This window comes from Dipodomys spectabilis, unplaced genomic scaffold (assembly GCF_019054845.1).
Source record: "Dipodomys spectabilis isolate Male_0828 unplaced genomic scaffold, ASM1905484v1 ptg000157l, whole genome shotgun sequence".
Taxonomy (NCBI): domain Eukaryota; kingdom Metazoa; phylum Chordata; class Mammalia; order Rodentia; family Heteromyidae; genus Dipodomys; species Dipodomys spectabilis.
In genome coordinates this window covers 21,030,300-21,046,508 of record NW_024870834.1, presented here as the reverse complement: position 1 = coordinate 21,046,508, position 16,209 = coordinate 21,030,300, and the positions used below count along the sequence as shown (strand labels likewise).

The 16,209-nt window shown below is 42.9% G+C and overlaps 1 protein-coding gene across 2 annotated transcripts in view; it reads right to left on the bottom strand.

Annotated features, from left to right (window-relative positions):
• Zfyve1 (zinc finger FYVE-type containing 1) overlaps window positions 1-16,209 on the bottom strand; it is a 59,515-nt gene that overhangs the window by 11,832 nt on the left and 31,474 nt on the right. For both annotated transcript variants that reach the window (XM_042692666.1, XM_042692667.1), the window contains exon 4: window positions 9,071-9,285. In XM_042692666.1, the coding sequence (XP_042548600.1) occupies window positions 9,071-9,285 (215 nt within the window). The remainder of the gene's footprint in view (window positions 1-9,070; window positions 9,286-16,209) is intronic.

Below are 16,209 nucleotides of genomic sequence, written 5' to 3'. Positions count from 1 at the left end.
TAAGAATTTTTTTTCTTTTTTCTTTTTTTTTTTTGCCAGTCCTGGGACTTAGGGCCTAAGCATTGCCCTTGAGCTTCTTTTGCTCAAGGCTAGCACTTGAGACACAGCACCACTTCCAACTTTTTTGTTTTGTTTTGTTTTGGCCAGTCATGGGGCCTGAACTCTGGGCCTGGGCACTGTCCTTCACCTCTGCAGCTCAAGGCTAGTGCTCTACCACTTGAGCCATAGTGCCACTTCTGAATTTTTCTGCTTATGTGGTGCTGAAGAATTGAACCCAGGGCCTCAAGCAAAAAAGGCAAGCACTCTACCACTGAGCCACCTTCCCAGCCCCTTCCAACTTTTTCTGTTTATGTGGTACTGAGGAATCCAACCCAGGGCTTCATGCATGCAAGGCAAGCACTCTACCACTAAGCCACATCCCCAGTCCAAGAATTTCTTATGTCCCTAGGCTGGATATGTAGCTCACTGGTATAGTACTAGCCTAGCATACACAACCCCTGAGTTCAAGCCCAAGCACTACAAAGTTTAACAACATAGCCTCCTTTTTCTTTTTGGAAGGAAGTAGTCTCAAACCCGGAGTTGAAAACCCAAGGGGCACAGGATCCCAATGGCTTATGCCTTTAATCCTAGCTACCCAGGAGGCTGAGATCTAAGGATTATGGTTCCAAGCTAACCTAGGCAGAAAATTCCTGTGAGACTCTTATCTCCAATTAACCACATAAAAGCCAGAAGTAGATCTGTGGCTCAAAGTGGTAGAGTGCTAGCCTTGAGTAAAAGCTCAGAGAAAGAGGGAAGGAGGGAAAGAAAAAGGAAAGAGGGAAAAAGTGAGGTCTAGAAAGCCAGCTTATAGTTGGCAGTTCTGCACTTGGTGCTTCTGATTCCTTATCTATAGAATAGACACACAGCACACCATTGGTATTCTCTGCAGTAGGTCTCTTCAGACCATTACATCTTAAGGATCAAAGGAGGTTAGCCATGCAGAGCACTTCCCACAAAGTGAGCACACACTGGGGCTGAGAAGATGGCTCAGTGATAGAGTGCTTGCCTTGCATGCATTAGGCCCTGGGTTCGATTCCTCAGCACCTCATGAACAGAAAAAGCTGGAAGTGTTATGGCTCAAGTGGTAGAGCGCCAGCCTTGAGCTGAAGAGCTGAGGGACAGTGCCCAGGCCCAGAGTTCATACCCCATGACCGACAAAAAAAATAAATAAAACTAAAGTGAACACACAGAAAATTGTTGGCTGCTGTGATTTCTGTCATTGTTACCCTGGGCAGCTCACTCTTCTTCAGAAATAATGGCAATGAAGGTAGAAAAAGTCAGTTGTGGGGCTGGGAAGGTGGCTCAGTGGTAGAGCGCTTGCCTTGCATCCATGAGGCCCTGGGTTCGATTCCTCAGCACCACATAAGCAAAAGGAAAAAAGCCGGAAGTGGCGCTGTGGCTCAAGTGGTAGAGCGCTAGCCTTGAGCTGAAGAGCTGAGGGACAGTGCCCAGGCCCAGAGTTCAGGCCCCACGACTGGACCCAAAAAAAAAAAAAAGAAAGAAAGAAAGAAAGAAAACAATCAGTTGTATGGCCTGGGAATGTGGCTTAGTGGTAGAGCGCTTGCCTAGCATGCGTGAAGCCCTGGGTTGAATTCCTCAGTACTATATACACAGAAAAAGCCAAAAGTGGTGCTGTGGCTTGAGCTAGCCTTGAGCAAAAGAAGTAGAGACAGTGCCCAGGCCCTGAGTTCAAGCCTCAGGACTGGCAAAAAAGAAAAATCATTTGTAAGAAGAAGAAGTATCTAATGACAGAGAAAATAAGCAAACAACTAAGGAGTGTAGAAGCTGTTATCGATGATATGGTGGATACCATATCAGCATTTTTTTAGCCTCTGAATTTTACTTTTCCTACTTGTTTTCCTAAGGACAAATAGCAAGTTTTAACATTAGTTCAGTAACGAGATCAATTAGAGGAAAAGCTGCCTCCAGTGAACATAAATTTGTAGCCCAATAATGCTAGTAGTGCACTTTCTGTTCCAACTCAAGTGGCCCAGGTCAATTCTCTGGAAGTTCTTCAACGAAGTAGAACCATTTCAAAGTATCTTAGAGCCTAACATGGTCAGTCTGCAGCCTGACTTTCCATGGCCCTCATGCCCTTGGAACTGCCAGCATTCTCTGCTGTAGGCAAATGGTAGCTTATCTTATGCTGTCCAAGACACTGGTAACTTCTTATGATGTCAGAAAGAGAAGAACTCTGATATAAACCACCTTCAGGCCATCCACACTCTCACATGCTGGGTAAGGAAGCAACCATGCCACTTCTTTTACAAGTCCAACTTAACAGTAATGAGTCAACCTTTACAATTTCAGAAAGCTTTACAAGAATCAAGAGTGTGAGACTGTAATAGTATCTATTTAAAAAAAAAAACTGATGATAGTGTATTTCAGATTCAAATAGGAAAGACCTGCCCTCCTTTCTCTGTAATCTGATTTTTCTTGCCTAGTGCAGACATAGCCTTCACCAAATCCACATGCTTTTCTAGGTATAAATTTCAAAACCTGGGGATGAAGCACAGTAGTGTAGCATGTGCTTCAATACTAGGCAGACAAACAAGTGAAAAAAATTCAAATCTCACATTATTCCATGGTTTCTCGGGCTCTCTTCCTCCTGAGGTGTCAAAGCTGGGAGGGAAAGGCAAGGAAGGGCCTCTTGTGAGAGTGACTGCAAAAGTATTTGAAGCAAATCTGAAGACTTGGTTGCCTGGAGACTGGATGATCTTGAACCTTAGTTGCCTTGGCAACAGTACGGATCCTTCTATTGTACCTATAAGGTTAACCCCAGTCATCAAGGGCTAGCAGTACAATTCCTGAATCAAAATTGACACTCTTCTATAATCAATGATGGCACCCCCAAACAAACTTAACTTCCAAATACTTAATAGGTGCCTTATAATGTGATAGAATTGGAAAGTCAAGAGTTTCTACATCTGGTGATCAGAGGCTAAAGAATATACTACAGAAACCTACATGAATTCAGCTTTAACACAATCTTCCCAATTATTCTGAACTGTAAGTACAGACAAGCACAGTTAATTCAATATTCCTTTCCCCTATAAGTCAATATTAATTCCCCTATTCAACTGGGCCTTGAGCATCTGCTTCCTTTCACCAAATTTACCTCTCAGCCCACTGGTATGTTTTGTGAGATGATGCTACTATAGATCCTGAGCAAAAGAGTGCAAAATGCCCCAGCTAGAAAAATAGTACCAAGCTGGGTGTTAGTGGCTCACATCTGTAATCCTAGCTACTCAAGAGGCTGAGATCTGAGGATCACAGTTCAAAACCAGCCCAGGCAGAAAAGTCCATGAGACTCTTATCTCCAATAAACCACCAGAAAACTGGAAGTGCCGCTGTGGCTCAAGTGGAAGAGTGCTAGCCTTGAGCTGAAGAGCTGAGGGACAGAGCCCAGGCCCAGAGTTCAAGCCCCATGACAAAAAAAAAAGAAAAGAAAAATGGTACCAAGACTCAGGGACCACAGTGTGGCCAAATAACTGTGATCCTGTCAGCAAGGAAACCATTTTAGACATACATGGGCAAACACAGCAAGGAAACCATTTTAGGCATACATGGGCAAACCACCAGAGCAAAAAGTGGCTGCAGTCACCACCCTCAACTCTTGTTTTCTTTCTCTTTCTTTCTTTCTTCTTTCTCTTTCTCTCTCATACACAGAGATATTCTCTCTCATTCTCTCTCAGAATTCTCATTCTTTCTCATTAACCACATTTCCAGGCCCACACTTCCTATTTATTCAATAATAAACATGAAAAGAGACATATGGACTCTCTTCAATTTGACCTGCTGCATCAATCAGTTGGAACCTCAGGAATAAGATACAGTAAAAGGCCAGGTATGGTGGCAGACACCTTCAGCATTTAGGAGGAAGAGACAAGAGGAGCTCAAGTCCAAATTCATTTTAACTAATTGCTTTTGGGCAGGGAAAAATTAGTGAGATCCTGATTCGAAAAATCCAAAGGTTGGAGATATATCTTAGTAATGAGCACTTGCCTAGCATGTACAAGACCTGAGTTTAATTCTTGGCACTATCAAAAACAAAGCAAAAAACAGTCCCTTCCCTCAAAAAAAACCACAAAGAATATATTGTGAATATTTTCTTTTTGAGGCAGACTATCACTATGTAGCCCCAGGCTGGCAATGAACTAGCAATCCTCCTGCCTCCATTTCCCAAGAGCTGGAATTACATACCCCAATATTGTTTTTTTTTTTAATAAATAGCAAAGAATCATATAAATCATATTAGAACAAACCCTGGGTTTCTCAAGGTGTTTATATGATGAGTTACCAAGGAACTGGAAAAAATAAAGCTATCAAGAGGATACACAGGAAACCAAATAAATTATCCTGACAAAAATCAAATATGCCATTCCCACCCACATTCTCTTATACTAAAAAAGATGCATGACTATTTATAAAAACAATAAATACAATAGTATGCATTAATAAAATAGTAAGTGGAGTATAGACATCCATTACCTTATACAATAATATAAACTAAAAACAATATGGACCTCAGACTTAATTTGGACAGCAAACTTGACCAATTGGCCTAATGAAAACTCTAAAGGCAGGTAGCTTTTTATGAGAGTGATAATCAGAGAATTAACCACTCCAAATTTAAAGGAGATTAGATACAAAACAACACAAACAAAAAGGCAAAAAACAATTGTGTGCGTGTATGCGCGCATGCATGTGCTAATGCGTGCCAGTCCTAGGACTTAAACTCAGAGTTCGGGTGCTACTGGTGAATTTTTGTCTCAAGGCTAACACTCTACTACTTGAGCCACAGCTCTACTTCCAGCTTCTTTGGTACTAAAGATAACAGTCTCACAGACTTTCTTGCCCAAGCTTGAACTATGCTCCTCAGATCTCAAGTCTCCTGAGTAACTAGAGTTATAGCTGTGAGCCACCAGTGTCTAGCCCAATTATTTCAAAGACCATGGCAAAAATTGCAAAACTAATACAATTTCTGGTGAGAGCCCAAACGCTGTGCCTGAACAGATCACTCCTTCTCATAAACAGGAGTCCAACACAGCCCCTCGCCTACCTCACAAAAATAGAAAACACCAGGTCTACAGGAAATTCTGCAGACACCAGTTACTAAGAATCATCAGCAGTCCAGCCAACCAGGCTCATTTTAATTGCAGAAAGCAAGCTTCCTGAGTGGTATCATATTGTAAGAATACAGTGCAACTGCTTTCCTTTAAAGTGCCTGTAAACTGGGCTGGGATTAGATGTGCAAGACACCCAAGGGGAAAAGCCCTGAGCAGTAATTGTAGCACTCAGTGTCCCTGATGTCTTTCCACACTGAGCTGGGTTCATTTAAAGAACTGGTCTATTGGCTTAATGATTCACAGTGACAGTATTTATAACTGTTGTGTGTCTTAGCATGGATTCAGCATCCTACAGAAATGGTCACAGTGAAGCACCCAGGCCCAGAGTTCAAGCCCCATGACCGACAATAGCAACAACAAAAAACGCACAAAAGAATGTTCACAGTGAAAACCATCTTCTACTTACAAGGACACACTCAGCCAACACCTCTAAGCACACATTAGACAGTGAAAGCCAGGGCTAGCAAGGTGGCTTAGTGGTAGAGTGCTTGCCTAGCATGCATGAAGCCCTGGGTTCGATTCCTCAGAACCACATACACAGAAAAAGTGGGAATTGACTCTATAGTAGAGTGCTAGCCTTGAGCAAAACAAGCTCAGGGACAGTGCCCAGGCCCTGAGTTCAAGCCCCAGGACTGGCAAAAAATAAAATAAAACAGACAGTGAAAGCCATCTTCTACTTTCAAGGACACACTCAGCCAACACCTCTGAAAACACATTAGCCTCAAATGCATTCAAGGAGCATACCATGAATAATATGATTTGCACAGTGTTTGAACACTTAACTATACACTAAAGCCTTTGTTTCTTAGATATGATCTCATAGAATCCATACCTCAGCCCTGTTAGGAACACTACTTTCCTTCTATAGTAAGGGAAAAGGGTGAGCCCCGATGGTTCACACCAGAAATCCTATCTACTCAGGAGGTTGAGATCTGAGGATTGTGGTTCAAAGCCAGCCTGGGCAGGAAAAAGTCCATGAGACTCCAAATAAGCACAAGAAAACCAGAAGTGGCGCTGTGGTTCAAAGTGATAGAATGTTAGCCTTGCTCAGGTACAGCACCCAGGCCCAGAGTTCAAGCCCCACAACCAACCAAAAAAAAAAGGAAAAGGAGCAGGGTGCCAGTGGCTCATGCCTGTAATCCTAACTACTCAAGAGGCTGGGCTGTAAGGACTGTGATTCAAAGCCATCCCAGGCAGGGAAAAAAAAAAAAAAAGAATGAGACTCTTTATCTACAATTAAAAAAAAAAAAAAAGCCAGGTGCTGGTGGCTCACACCAGTAATCCTAACTACTTAGGAGGCTGAGATTTGAAGATTATGGTTTGAAGCCAGCCCAGGCAAGAAAAGTCTCTGAGACTCGTATCTCCAGTTAAGCACCAAAAAAATGGAAGTAGAGCTAGGGCTCAAGTGGTAGAGCACTAGCCTTGAGGAAGAAAAAAAAAAAGCTCAAATTCCAAAGCAGAAATTACCTCTTTCTAGTTATTTTTTCAATTTCAGAATCCGTTAGAAAATCTCACATAGGTAATAAATATCATATCATCTCATAAATATTTGTTAATAATCTTCCTTTTAAATAAAGTCTCATGGGCTGGGAAGGTGGCTGAGTGGTAGAGCGCTTACCTTGCATGCCTGAGGCCCTGAGTTCGATTCCTCAGCACCACATAAGCAAAAAGAAAAAAGCTGGAAGTGGTGCTGTGGCTCAAGTGGTAGAGCGCTAGCCTTGAGATGAAGAGCTGAGGGACAGCGCCCAGGCCCAGAGTTCAGGCCCCACAACAGGACCCAAAAACAAAAACAACAAAAATAAATAAATAAATAAAGTCTCATGCCCAGTGCTGGTAGCTCATGCCTGTAATCCTAGCTACTCAAGAGGCTGAGATCTGAGGATCACAGCTCGAAGCTATCCTGGGCAGTAAAATCCATGAAACTCGTTAACTCCAATTAACCACCAGAAAACCGGAAATGGCTCTGTGGCTAAAAGTGGTAGAGCACTAGATTTGAGTGCAAAAGCTCAGGAATAGGACTCATGCCCTGAGTTCAAGCACCACGACTGACAAAAAATGAAAAATAAAAATAGAGTCTCATGATCTTCCATCAGGAACAGTCTCTCTTATTTTATCTGCTGGGATGGAGTAGAGACTTCTAGACTATGAAAAGGAGCTCTGAAACAAAATTGTCAGGATTTATGTCTCCTGTCACTTACTAAATACAATCAGTTACTTCGTTTCTCTGTGCCTCTGCTTTTCCATCTTCAAAATGACAATAGCAGCTTACTCATGGATGATATAAGGACTAAATGAATTAATCCATACATAATACTCTGCATTTTAGCAAGAAGCAATAATTATTGTTATTATGAGTCTGTTCTTATTTTTGTTTTTGTAATTTCCTACTGATGATACCAATTTCCCATTTATACTGATAACAAAAAGTTTCCTTCTCATGCTAGGCATTGGTGGCTTATGCCTGTAATCCTAGCTGCTCAGGAGGCTGAGATCTAAGGATCATGGTTCAAAGCCAGCTCAGGCAGGAAAGTTCTTGAGATTATTCAGTAAGCAGGCTAGTGCTCTGCCACTTGAGCCACAACTCCACTTCTAGCTTTTTGGTGGTTAAATGGAGCTAAGCATCTCAGAGACTTTAAACCATAATCCTCACATCTCAGCCTTCTGAGTAGCTAGGATTACATGTGTGAGCCACTAGCGTTCTGCACCTAATTTTTTTTTTTTTTTGGGTCCGGTTGTGGGGCCTGAACTCTGGGCCTGGGCACTGTCCCTCAGCTCTTCAGCTCAAGGCTAGCGCTCTACCACTTGAGCCACAGGACCACTTCCGGCTTTTTTCTTTTTGCTTATGTGGTGCTGAGGAATCAAACCCAGGGCCTCATGCATGCAAGGCAAGCGCTCTACCAACCACTGAGCCACCTTCCCAGCCCCTGCACCTAATTATTTTTTTTAAGGATGAAAAAAGGTTTTGTTTTTGTTCAGTGTGAGGCTTGAACTCAGGGCCTGTGCACTGTCCCTGAGCTCTTTTGTGCAAGGCTAGAACTTTACCACTTTGAGCTGCAGCCCACTTCTGGTTTTGAGTGGTTAGTTGGAGATAAGAGTCTCATGGGGACTTTTCTGCCCAAAGCTGGTTTCAAACCACAATCCTCAGATCTCAGCCTCCTAAGTAGCTAGGATCACAGGTGTGAGCCACCAGCACCGGCAAAAAAGCTGTTGTCTTGAGTAAGTTTAGATTAATATTATGATTTGAATATATGCCCCAAATTTCATGTTCTGGAAACTCAATTTCTAAATTTATAATGCTTGGAGGTAAGTTATGAGGGGTCTGTCCTCAGGAATGAATTAGTCTACTCATGTTATCAATGAACAAGTTATCAATGAACAAGTATTGTTATAAAGCCTCAAAACACCTGCTCTACCATCACTGGTGATGCCCTCAACCACATAACAATACAGCAAGAAGGCTCTCACCAGATCCTGAGCAGATGCCAGCGCAATGCTGCCATCCAGCTTGCAGTCTTCAGAATGGTGAACCAACTAAACCTCTATTCTTTTAAACTACTCAGTTTCAGGAATTTTGCTATAGCAATAGAAAATAGGCTAGGACAGGTAAGAAGAAAAATACGTCCATATAAATAAAAGTATAAAGCATAAATGAACTTCAACCCAAAGTCAAGGACTGTACCAACTCCACCCAGAACAAACACTTTCTCCTATTACCCAAAAGGCTGGTGGTTTCTCCAAACAGAAGCTCTTATCAACTGTTTTACTATGACTGAAGAGTCCTCCAGAGTTAAACTTCTGGAAATATGCTCTTCCTCTTCCATTGTCTACAAGAAAGCTGAGGACTAGTGTCCTCATTACCCACAGGCACCCCATGAGCAGCACTTGGGCAGGAGCCAACTCACCTTCAGGGCTTTGAAGATGACCCCCGGGTGCCGGGGAGATCGGGTAGTGTTATTCTCTAACAGCTGCTCCAAAGCCCGTCGAAGCCCAGAGAAGTCTGTGGGGGGGTTGTAAGTCCTCGTTCCCTTGTAGTGAATAGAACTAAAGGCTTCAGGGAAGCGGCCCAGCTTTCGGAACCTGTCCTGGATAAGTTTCTCCGGCACCTCTGAAGGGTGATCTGTACAGGCAGATACAGGCATGTGAGCAGTGAGTGACTGATTGCTCCTTTTAGCATAAAAAACAAATCTACTCCAGGGCTAGGATGCAGCTCAGTGGCAAGCACTTGCCTAGCAAGTGCATCATTCTGGGGCTCAATCCCCAGGATCAAAAAAAGACAAAAAAAAATTAAAAACCAACTTATTCTGTATATGTAAAGCACACATGCACGTGCGCACGCGCGCACACACACACACACACATACACACACACACACACATACACACACACACACACACAGAGGCATGCTATGTTAGCCTGGTCTGGAGAGGATCCAGTCAAGGGCATGGGTGTTTCATGATTTAGCACTGATTACATGGATGTGTTCAGGTTGTGAAAAATCCAACATGTCACATACTTGGGTATGATGCACATATTTTTGTATGTGTATATATATATTTAATTTCAAGGAAGAATCTTTTCAAAAGTCTTCATTGTAAGAAAATCTAGTCATGTCAAAGTATAAAATGAAAGTTGTATGTGGCCTCAACTCCTCCTAATTACAGTTGCTATACAAGGGCAACTATAATTCAATGTTCTCCTTTTTTTCCTTTTCCTTTTTTTTTGGGGGGGGGGGTGGTCGGTCATGGGGCTTGAACTTGGGGCCTGGGTGCTGTCCCTGAGCTTTTTCATTCAAGGCTAGTACTCCAGCACTTTGAGCCAGAGCTCCACTTCTGGTTTTCTGGTAGTTAACTGGAGATAAGAGTTTCGTGGAGCTGGCACCGGTGGCTCACACCTGTAATCCTAGCTACGCAGGAGGCTGAGATCAGAGGATCACAGTTGAAAGCTAGCCGGGGCAGGAACGTCTGTGAAACTCTATCTCCAATTAACCACCAGAAAACCAGAAGAGGCGCTATGGCTCAAATGGTAGAGCGCTAGCCTTGAGCTGAAGAGCTGAGAGACAGTACTCAGGCCCAGAGTTCAAACCCCACAAAACCAACAAAAAAAGTTTCATGAATTTACTGGCATTGAACTGTGATCCTCAGATCACGGCCTCCTCCTGAGTAGCTAGGACAGCAGGCATGATCCAACTGCCTGGCCTAATGTTCACCCTTTCAAAGATGTTTTTCTGCCACATTTACCAACACGTATATGCAACTTGTTTTGTTATTACTTAATATTCTGTGTCTGGTCCTTGATATGATATACTGAGACATTTCTTATTTTTTTAACAGCTCAGATAGTTCTGTACACTGTGAACGCATTAAGCTTATCATTTGGTAAGCATTTAGAATTCTATACATGAGACATCTGATCTTCTATGATGAAGCTGGGGCACACGCCAAATAGAAGTTATCAGCTTGCCTGCTATCTCAGCAGTAGTCTAGAACAGTGGACTGCTGTAGGACAGATGGGTCAAGAAATGTTCTGGAGTGTGAGTGGCTCATGACTGTAATGCTAGCTCCTGGGGAGACTGAGGTCAGAGATTTGCAGTTCAGGGCCAGCCCAGGCAGACAAATCCAGGAGACTTATCTCTCAATAATCAGCAGAACGCCAGCATCAATCTTGAGTAAAAAAGCCCAGCTAGATTGGGAGACCCTGAATTCAAGCCCAGGTAACAGCAAATAATCTTTACCTTTAGAGCTGTAAAGGTTGGAAGGATTTTATTTTAATTTGCATTAATATTTTCATGGAAATCACTCCAACTAATATTGAAGGCTAATTCAAATTTTGTTTTTAGTAGCATTTGTTTGGTTTTGTAGTGGCATGGATAGAACTCAGGGTCTCATGCATGACAGACAAATGCTTCTACCACTGAACTGTATCTGACTAGCTCAAATTTAAAAGAATAGTCATTAGCAGGGCAATAGTAGCTCATGCCTATAATACTAGCTACTTAGGAGGCTAACATCTAAGGATCACGGTATGAAGGCAAGAAAGCCTGTGAGATGTTTATTAACCACCAAAAAAAATCCAGAAGTGGAGCTGTGGCTCAAGTGGTAGAGTACTAGCCTTGAGCAAAAAACTTAGGGACAGCAAGTACCCAAGCTGAGTTCAAGCCCCAGGACCAAAAAAGGAAGGAAGGAAGGAAGGAAGGAAGGAAGGGAGGAAGGGAGGGAGGAAGGGAGGGAAGAAGGAAGAAAAAAAAGAAGGAATGAAAAGGAAGGAAGGAAGGAAGTTATGAGAGGGGGGAGGGAGAAAGGAAGAAAGGGAGGGAGGGAGGGAAGAAGGAAGGTCGTTAAAGAGAAGTGGCTATAATTCAGCAGCTATATTCATCTCATGTTGCACTTTAAGAAGTAGCTCTGAGGCGCTGGGAAGGTGGCTCAGTGGTAGAGCGCTTGCCTTGTATTCATGAGGCCCTGGGTTTGATTCCTCAGCACCACAGAAGCAAAAAAGAAAAAACGCTGGAAGTGGTGCTGTGGCTCAAGTGGTAGAGCGCTAGCCTTGAGCTGAAGAGCTGAGGGACAGCGCCCAGGCCCAGAGTTCAGGCCCCAGGACGGACCCCCCCCCACAAAAAAAAAAAAAAAAGTAGCTCCGAAAGAGGGTAACAATGCTCAATAGGAAATGTATTCATTACCTTACTCATGTAACTGTAACCCCCTCTGTACAGTATCTTTATAATAAAAAATATATACTAATAAAAAAAGAAGTAGCTCTGGTGGGGGGAGGAAAAGTGGGAGAAAAATGAGGGAAGGGGTAACAAGTTTGACAAGAAATGTACTTACTACCTTACTTATGTAACTGTAACCCCTCTTTACATCACTTGACAACAAAAAATAAAAAAGGTAGCAGCTCTGGGAGTTACAGACTTTTCAGGAGCACATTTCTGCTACCTTCATTTCCTCCTACTATCTCATAGCTTTTTTCCTTAACAGGTAGTTTAAGGAAATGACCTAGCTCTGCTCATGTAATACAGAAATACAAATGGAACATCTCTAAATCTGAATATCCAATATGTTTCAAATTCTGAAACTTTTGACCATAAGATCACAGAGCATTTTAGATTTCACATTTTCAATTTAAGGATGTTCCACCAATGAATTCTGGTCCCAAAAATTTGGGACAGGGGATCCTCAACCTGTAATTCATTTTCCTACCAAACTACCTAGCAATCCTCTGTCCAGAAAGGCAAAATTAACCAGAAATTCCATGAGACAAAGAAAAGTCTAATTATCAACTTGCCCACAATTCTAGCACCCTCCAAACCCTACATTTGTAAAATATGGCTTCCCTGGTTCCATCCTAAGGTTAAAGGAAGCCACAATGGAATTCTAGAAAAAGCTCTGAATTCAAGACCTTTTGGACTATAATCTGGATCCCAGTTTTGCTAGAACTTCCTTGTATACAAAATCTAAGAAACTCCTAGAGGCATGGCTCAAGTGGCAATGTCCATCTAGCAACACCAAGGCGCCATGAGTTCAACCTCAGTGCCAGAAAAAAAGAAAAGAAGAAAAGAAAACCTTGGGTGCCACAGCTATTCAGAAGGCTAAAATCTAAGAACCAAAGTTTGGGTTTTTTTTTTGTTTTGTTTTGTTTTTCTTCAGTTGTGGGGCCTGAAGTCTGGGCCTGGGTACTGTCCCTCGGCTCTTCGCTCAAGGCTAATACTCTAGCACTTGAGCCACAGCACCACTTTCAATTTTTTGTTTATGTGGTGCTGAGGAATCGAAGCCAGGGCCTCATGCATGCAAGGCAAGCAATCTACCACTGAGCCACCTTCCCAACCCCTAAGAACCAAAGTTTGAAGCAAGTCTGGCCAGGAATATCCATGAGACTCTTATCTCCGATTAACCACCAAAAAGCTGGAAGTGAAGCAAAATGCTAAGGAATAGTACCCAAGCCAAGGTCAAGCCACAGGACTGGCAAAAATAAAAATTAAAACACCTCACATAGAGTACATGGTACGGTGTAAATTTTTGAGGACCTGGCTCTTTCAAAATCCTAAAATGAAGATCCAAAATTGCAGGCAAGGCTGATAACAGGAGGTCAGCACTGCCCACATCTCCTCTCCTTCTCAGGAAGGAAGGAGTCCATTCCTCCATTCTGGAAGGTCATGAGTCATTGAGACCATCATCATCCACTGGACAGAACCACCTCTGTGATGGCCCATGGCCCAATCTGTCCACTTCCCTCCTCCATTGCCCTCCTACTGTCTCTATCCTGACAGTTCTGAATTCTTCTCACCTGAATACTACAAGAACCTCTTGACAAGCTTCTCCAACTGCAGGCTGGTACTGAGGGAGATTTTTGAAGTACAGATAGATAAGTCTCTTTCAGAGGCTTCTGAGTATCTTTACCATTTCATCCTATACATGCAAGTTATGCTTTGGATACACACTCTTTTAGTGTCAAACATTCCTCCAGGCTCTTCAGATACAGCAGTGAATAACTCAGGCCATGTTTCTACCCTTGTGCTGTTTCCATTCTAATAAAAAAGACCAACAGCAAATACACAGCATCTGTAATGATTTCAGACTTGATAGGAGCCAAAGAACAGGAAGACATGATGAGAGTGTAAGTAAGGTGTACTGGGGGCAGTTGGGAAAAGCACTATAGGGATGAAAGTTGAGTTGAATCTAAGATGTAGGCCAGCCTGGGCTCAGGGGCCTGGCAGACAGAGCACACGTGCAAAGATGGAAGTAAAGGTGGCAATACTTGAAAGCACAGATACACATAGGGTGAGGACACATAATGAGGAGATTGGTCTATACTCTATAGATGCTAGGTAGAAAAGGCATGCAGGCATACTACAGGATGAAGCTAGAATGCAGGAAGCTCTTCCAGAACCACTCGCAGTTCCCAGAACACAAGTTACTGTATGAATCCAGCTGGGTTTGTGATTCCCAGAACATCAACCTCCCTCCTTTATTTAGCAGGAGCACATGGCCTCCTCCTCCTTCTGAGATCTCTACTCAGGTGCAGAACCCTCTGTACTCCCATAGTCCCTAGTAGTATCTGCTGAACAGAGCAGTGCTTGGTCTCCCTAATTAGGCTGTGAGCCTTTCAATGATGGGGATTTGGTCCTTAGCTCTGTGTCCAGTGTCTCTGCTAAATGAATGAAAGGGTGAATGGTATAACTGTTTTAGGGGTCATACTGTTATCACCCCGACCCAACACTGATGTTGCATTTGTTCCCTCAGATTCCTATTTAGTGACCATATTGCTCTCTAGTTCCCTGAGAACATGAAAACAGTAAGACAAGAATTCACACACACACACACACACACACACACACACACACACACACACACACACACACACACACACACACACACACACTTCTCTCTCACCTGTTGATGTGGATAAATTGTCCATAGTCCTGACTAAAGTTGACTCTTTCTCCAGTAAATCTCTCCAATTCTTCCTACATCTCCTCCCCTTTTTGTTTTTGTTTTTTTGTTGCTGCTCCTAGGGCTTTAACTCAGGGTCTGGGCACTGTCCCTGAGCTTCTTAAGCTTAAGGCTAGTGCTCTACTACTTGTGCTATAGCTACACTTCCAGCTTTTTGGTAGTTTATTGGAGAAAAGTTTATTTGGTAGTTTACTGGACTTTCCTGCCAGGGCTGGTTTGAACTACAATCCTCATATCTTAGCTTCCTGAGTAGCTACAATTACAAATGTGAGCCATGGGTGCCTAACCCTACTTTCTTTTCTTCCTTTTTTTTGGTTGGTTGTGGGGCCTGAACTCTGGGCCTGGGCACTAGCCCTCAGTCAGTTCTTCAGCTCAAGGCTAGCGCTCTACCACTTGAGCCACAGTGCCACTCCAGCTTTTTTTGCTTATGTGGTGCTGAGGAATCAAACCCAGGGCCTCATGCATGCAAGGCAAGCACTCTACCACTGAGCCACTTTCCCAGCTCTTTTTTTTTTTTAAACAGTGCTGGGACTGCATATAAGGCCTTACACGTGTTAAGTACCTGCTCTCTTTCTTGCATTTGCCTTATCAATACACCAAGATCTGTAATATCTCTATTTTAAACTTTGAAATTATACTTCAGTGTCCAGCCGCCACTACACTGCTCTCCTCCCCTTGCTAGAACCCTTGTAAAGAGTTCAGTATACTCACATCCTTAATTCTCCTTTAAAAGAAAAAATTAAGGGAAAAAAAGGAAGTGGTGACATTGACCAAGAAACATAGTACACATTACCTGACTTATAGAATTGTAAGCCTTTGCAAAACTATTTAATAACACTAAAAAATGCAGACACCAAAAGACAAGGTCTCAACTGAAACTGCTTTGTACAATTAAATATTTTTTTAATATTTCTTAAAAACTTAAATAAGCCCGGCACCGGTGGCTCACGCTTGTAATCCTAGCTACTCAGGAGGCTGAGATCTGAGGATCTCGGTTCACAGCCAGCCCGGGCAGGAAAGACTATGAGACTCCTATCTCCAATAAACCACTAGAAAACCGGAAGTGGTGCTGTGGCTCAAGTGGTAGAGCACTCTCCTTGAGATGAAGAGCTGAGGGAGCACCCAGGCCCAGAGTTCAAGCCCCATGACTGACAAAAACAAAAAACCTTAAATAATATTCAGGCACCAATGCCTCATACTTATAATCCCAGATACTCTGAAGGCAGAGATCTGAGGATTTTCGTTTGAAGCCAGTCCAGGTAGAAATGTCCGAAGTCCACGAGACTCTTACCTCCAATGAACCAGCAGCTGTAGCTCAAGTAGTAGAATGTTAGCATGAGCAAAAGAGCTAAGGTATAGTAACCCTGGCCCTGAGTTCAAAGCCCAGTACCAAAATAAATGAAGGGAAGAAAAGGAGGGACAAGGAAGGGAAGGAGGTAGCTGGCTCTATGAGGTACAGGCTAGCCTCAAGATCATAATTCTCCAGTCTCAGTATCCCAAACTAGATTATAGGTGTGAGTCATGTGTCCAGTTCACCTATTCTTTCTTCATCTCATTCTAGTCAAGCTTTCAACCCTAATTCTGTGTTGCCAGAACCA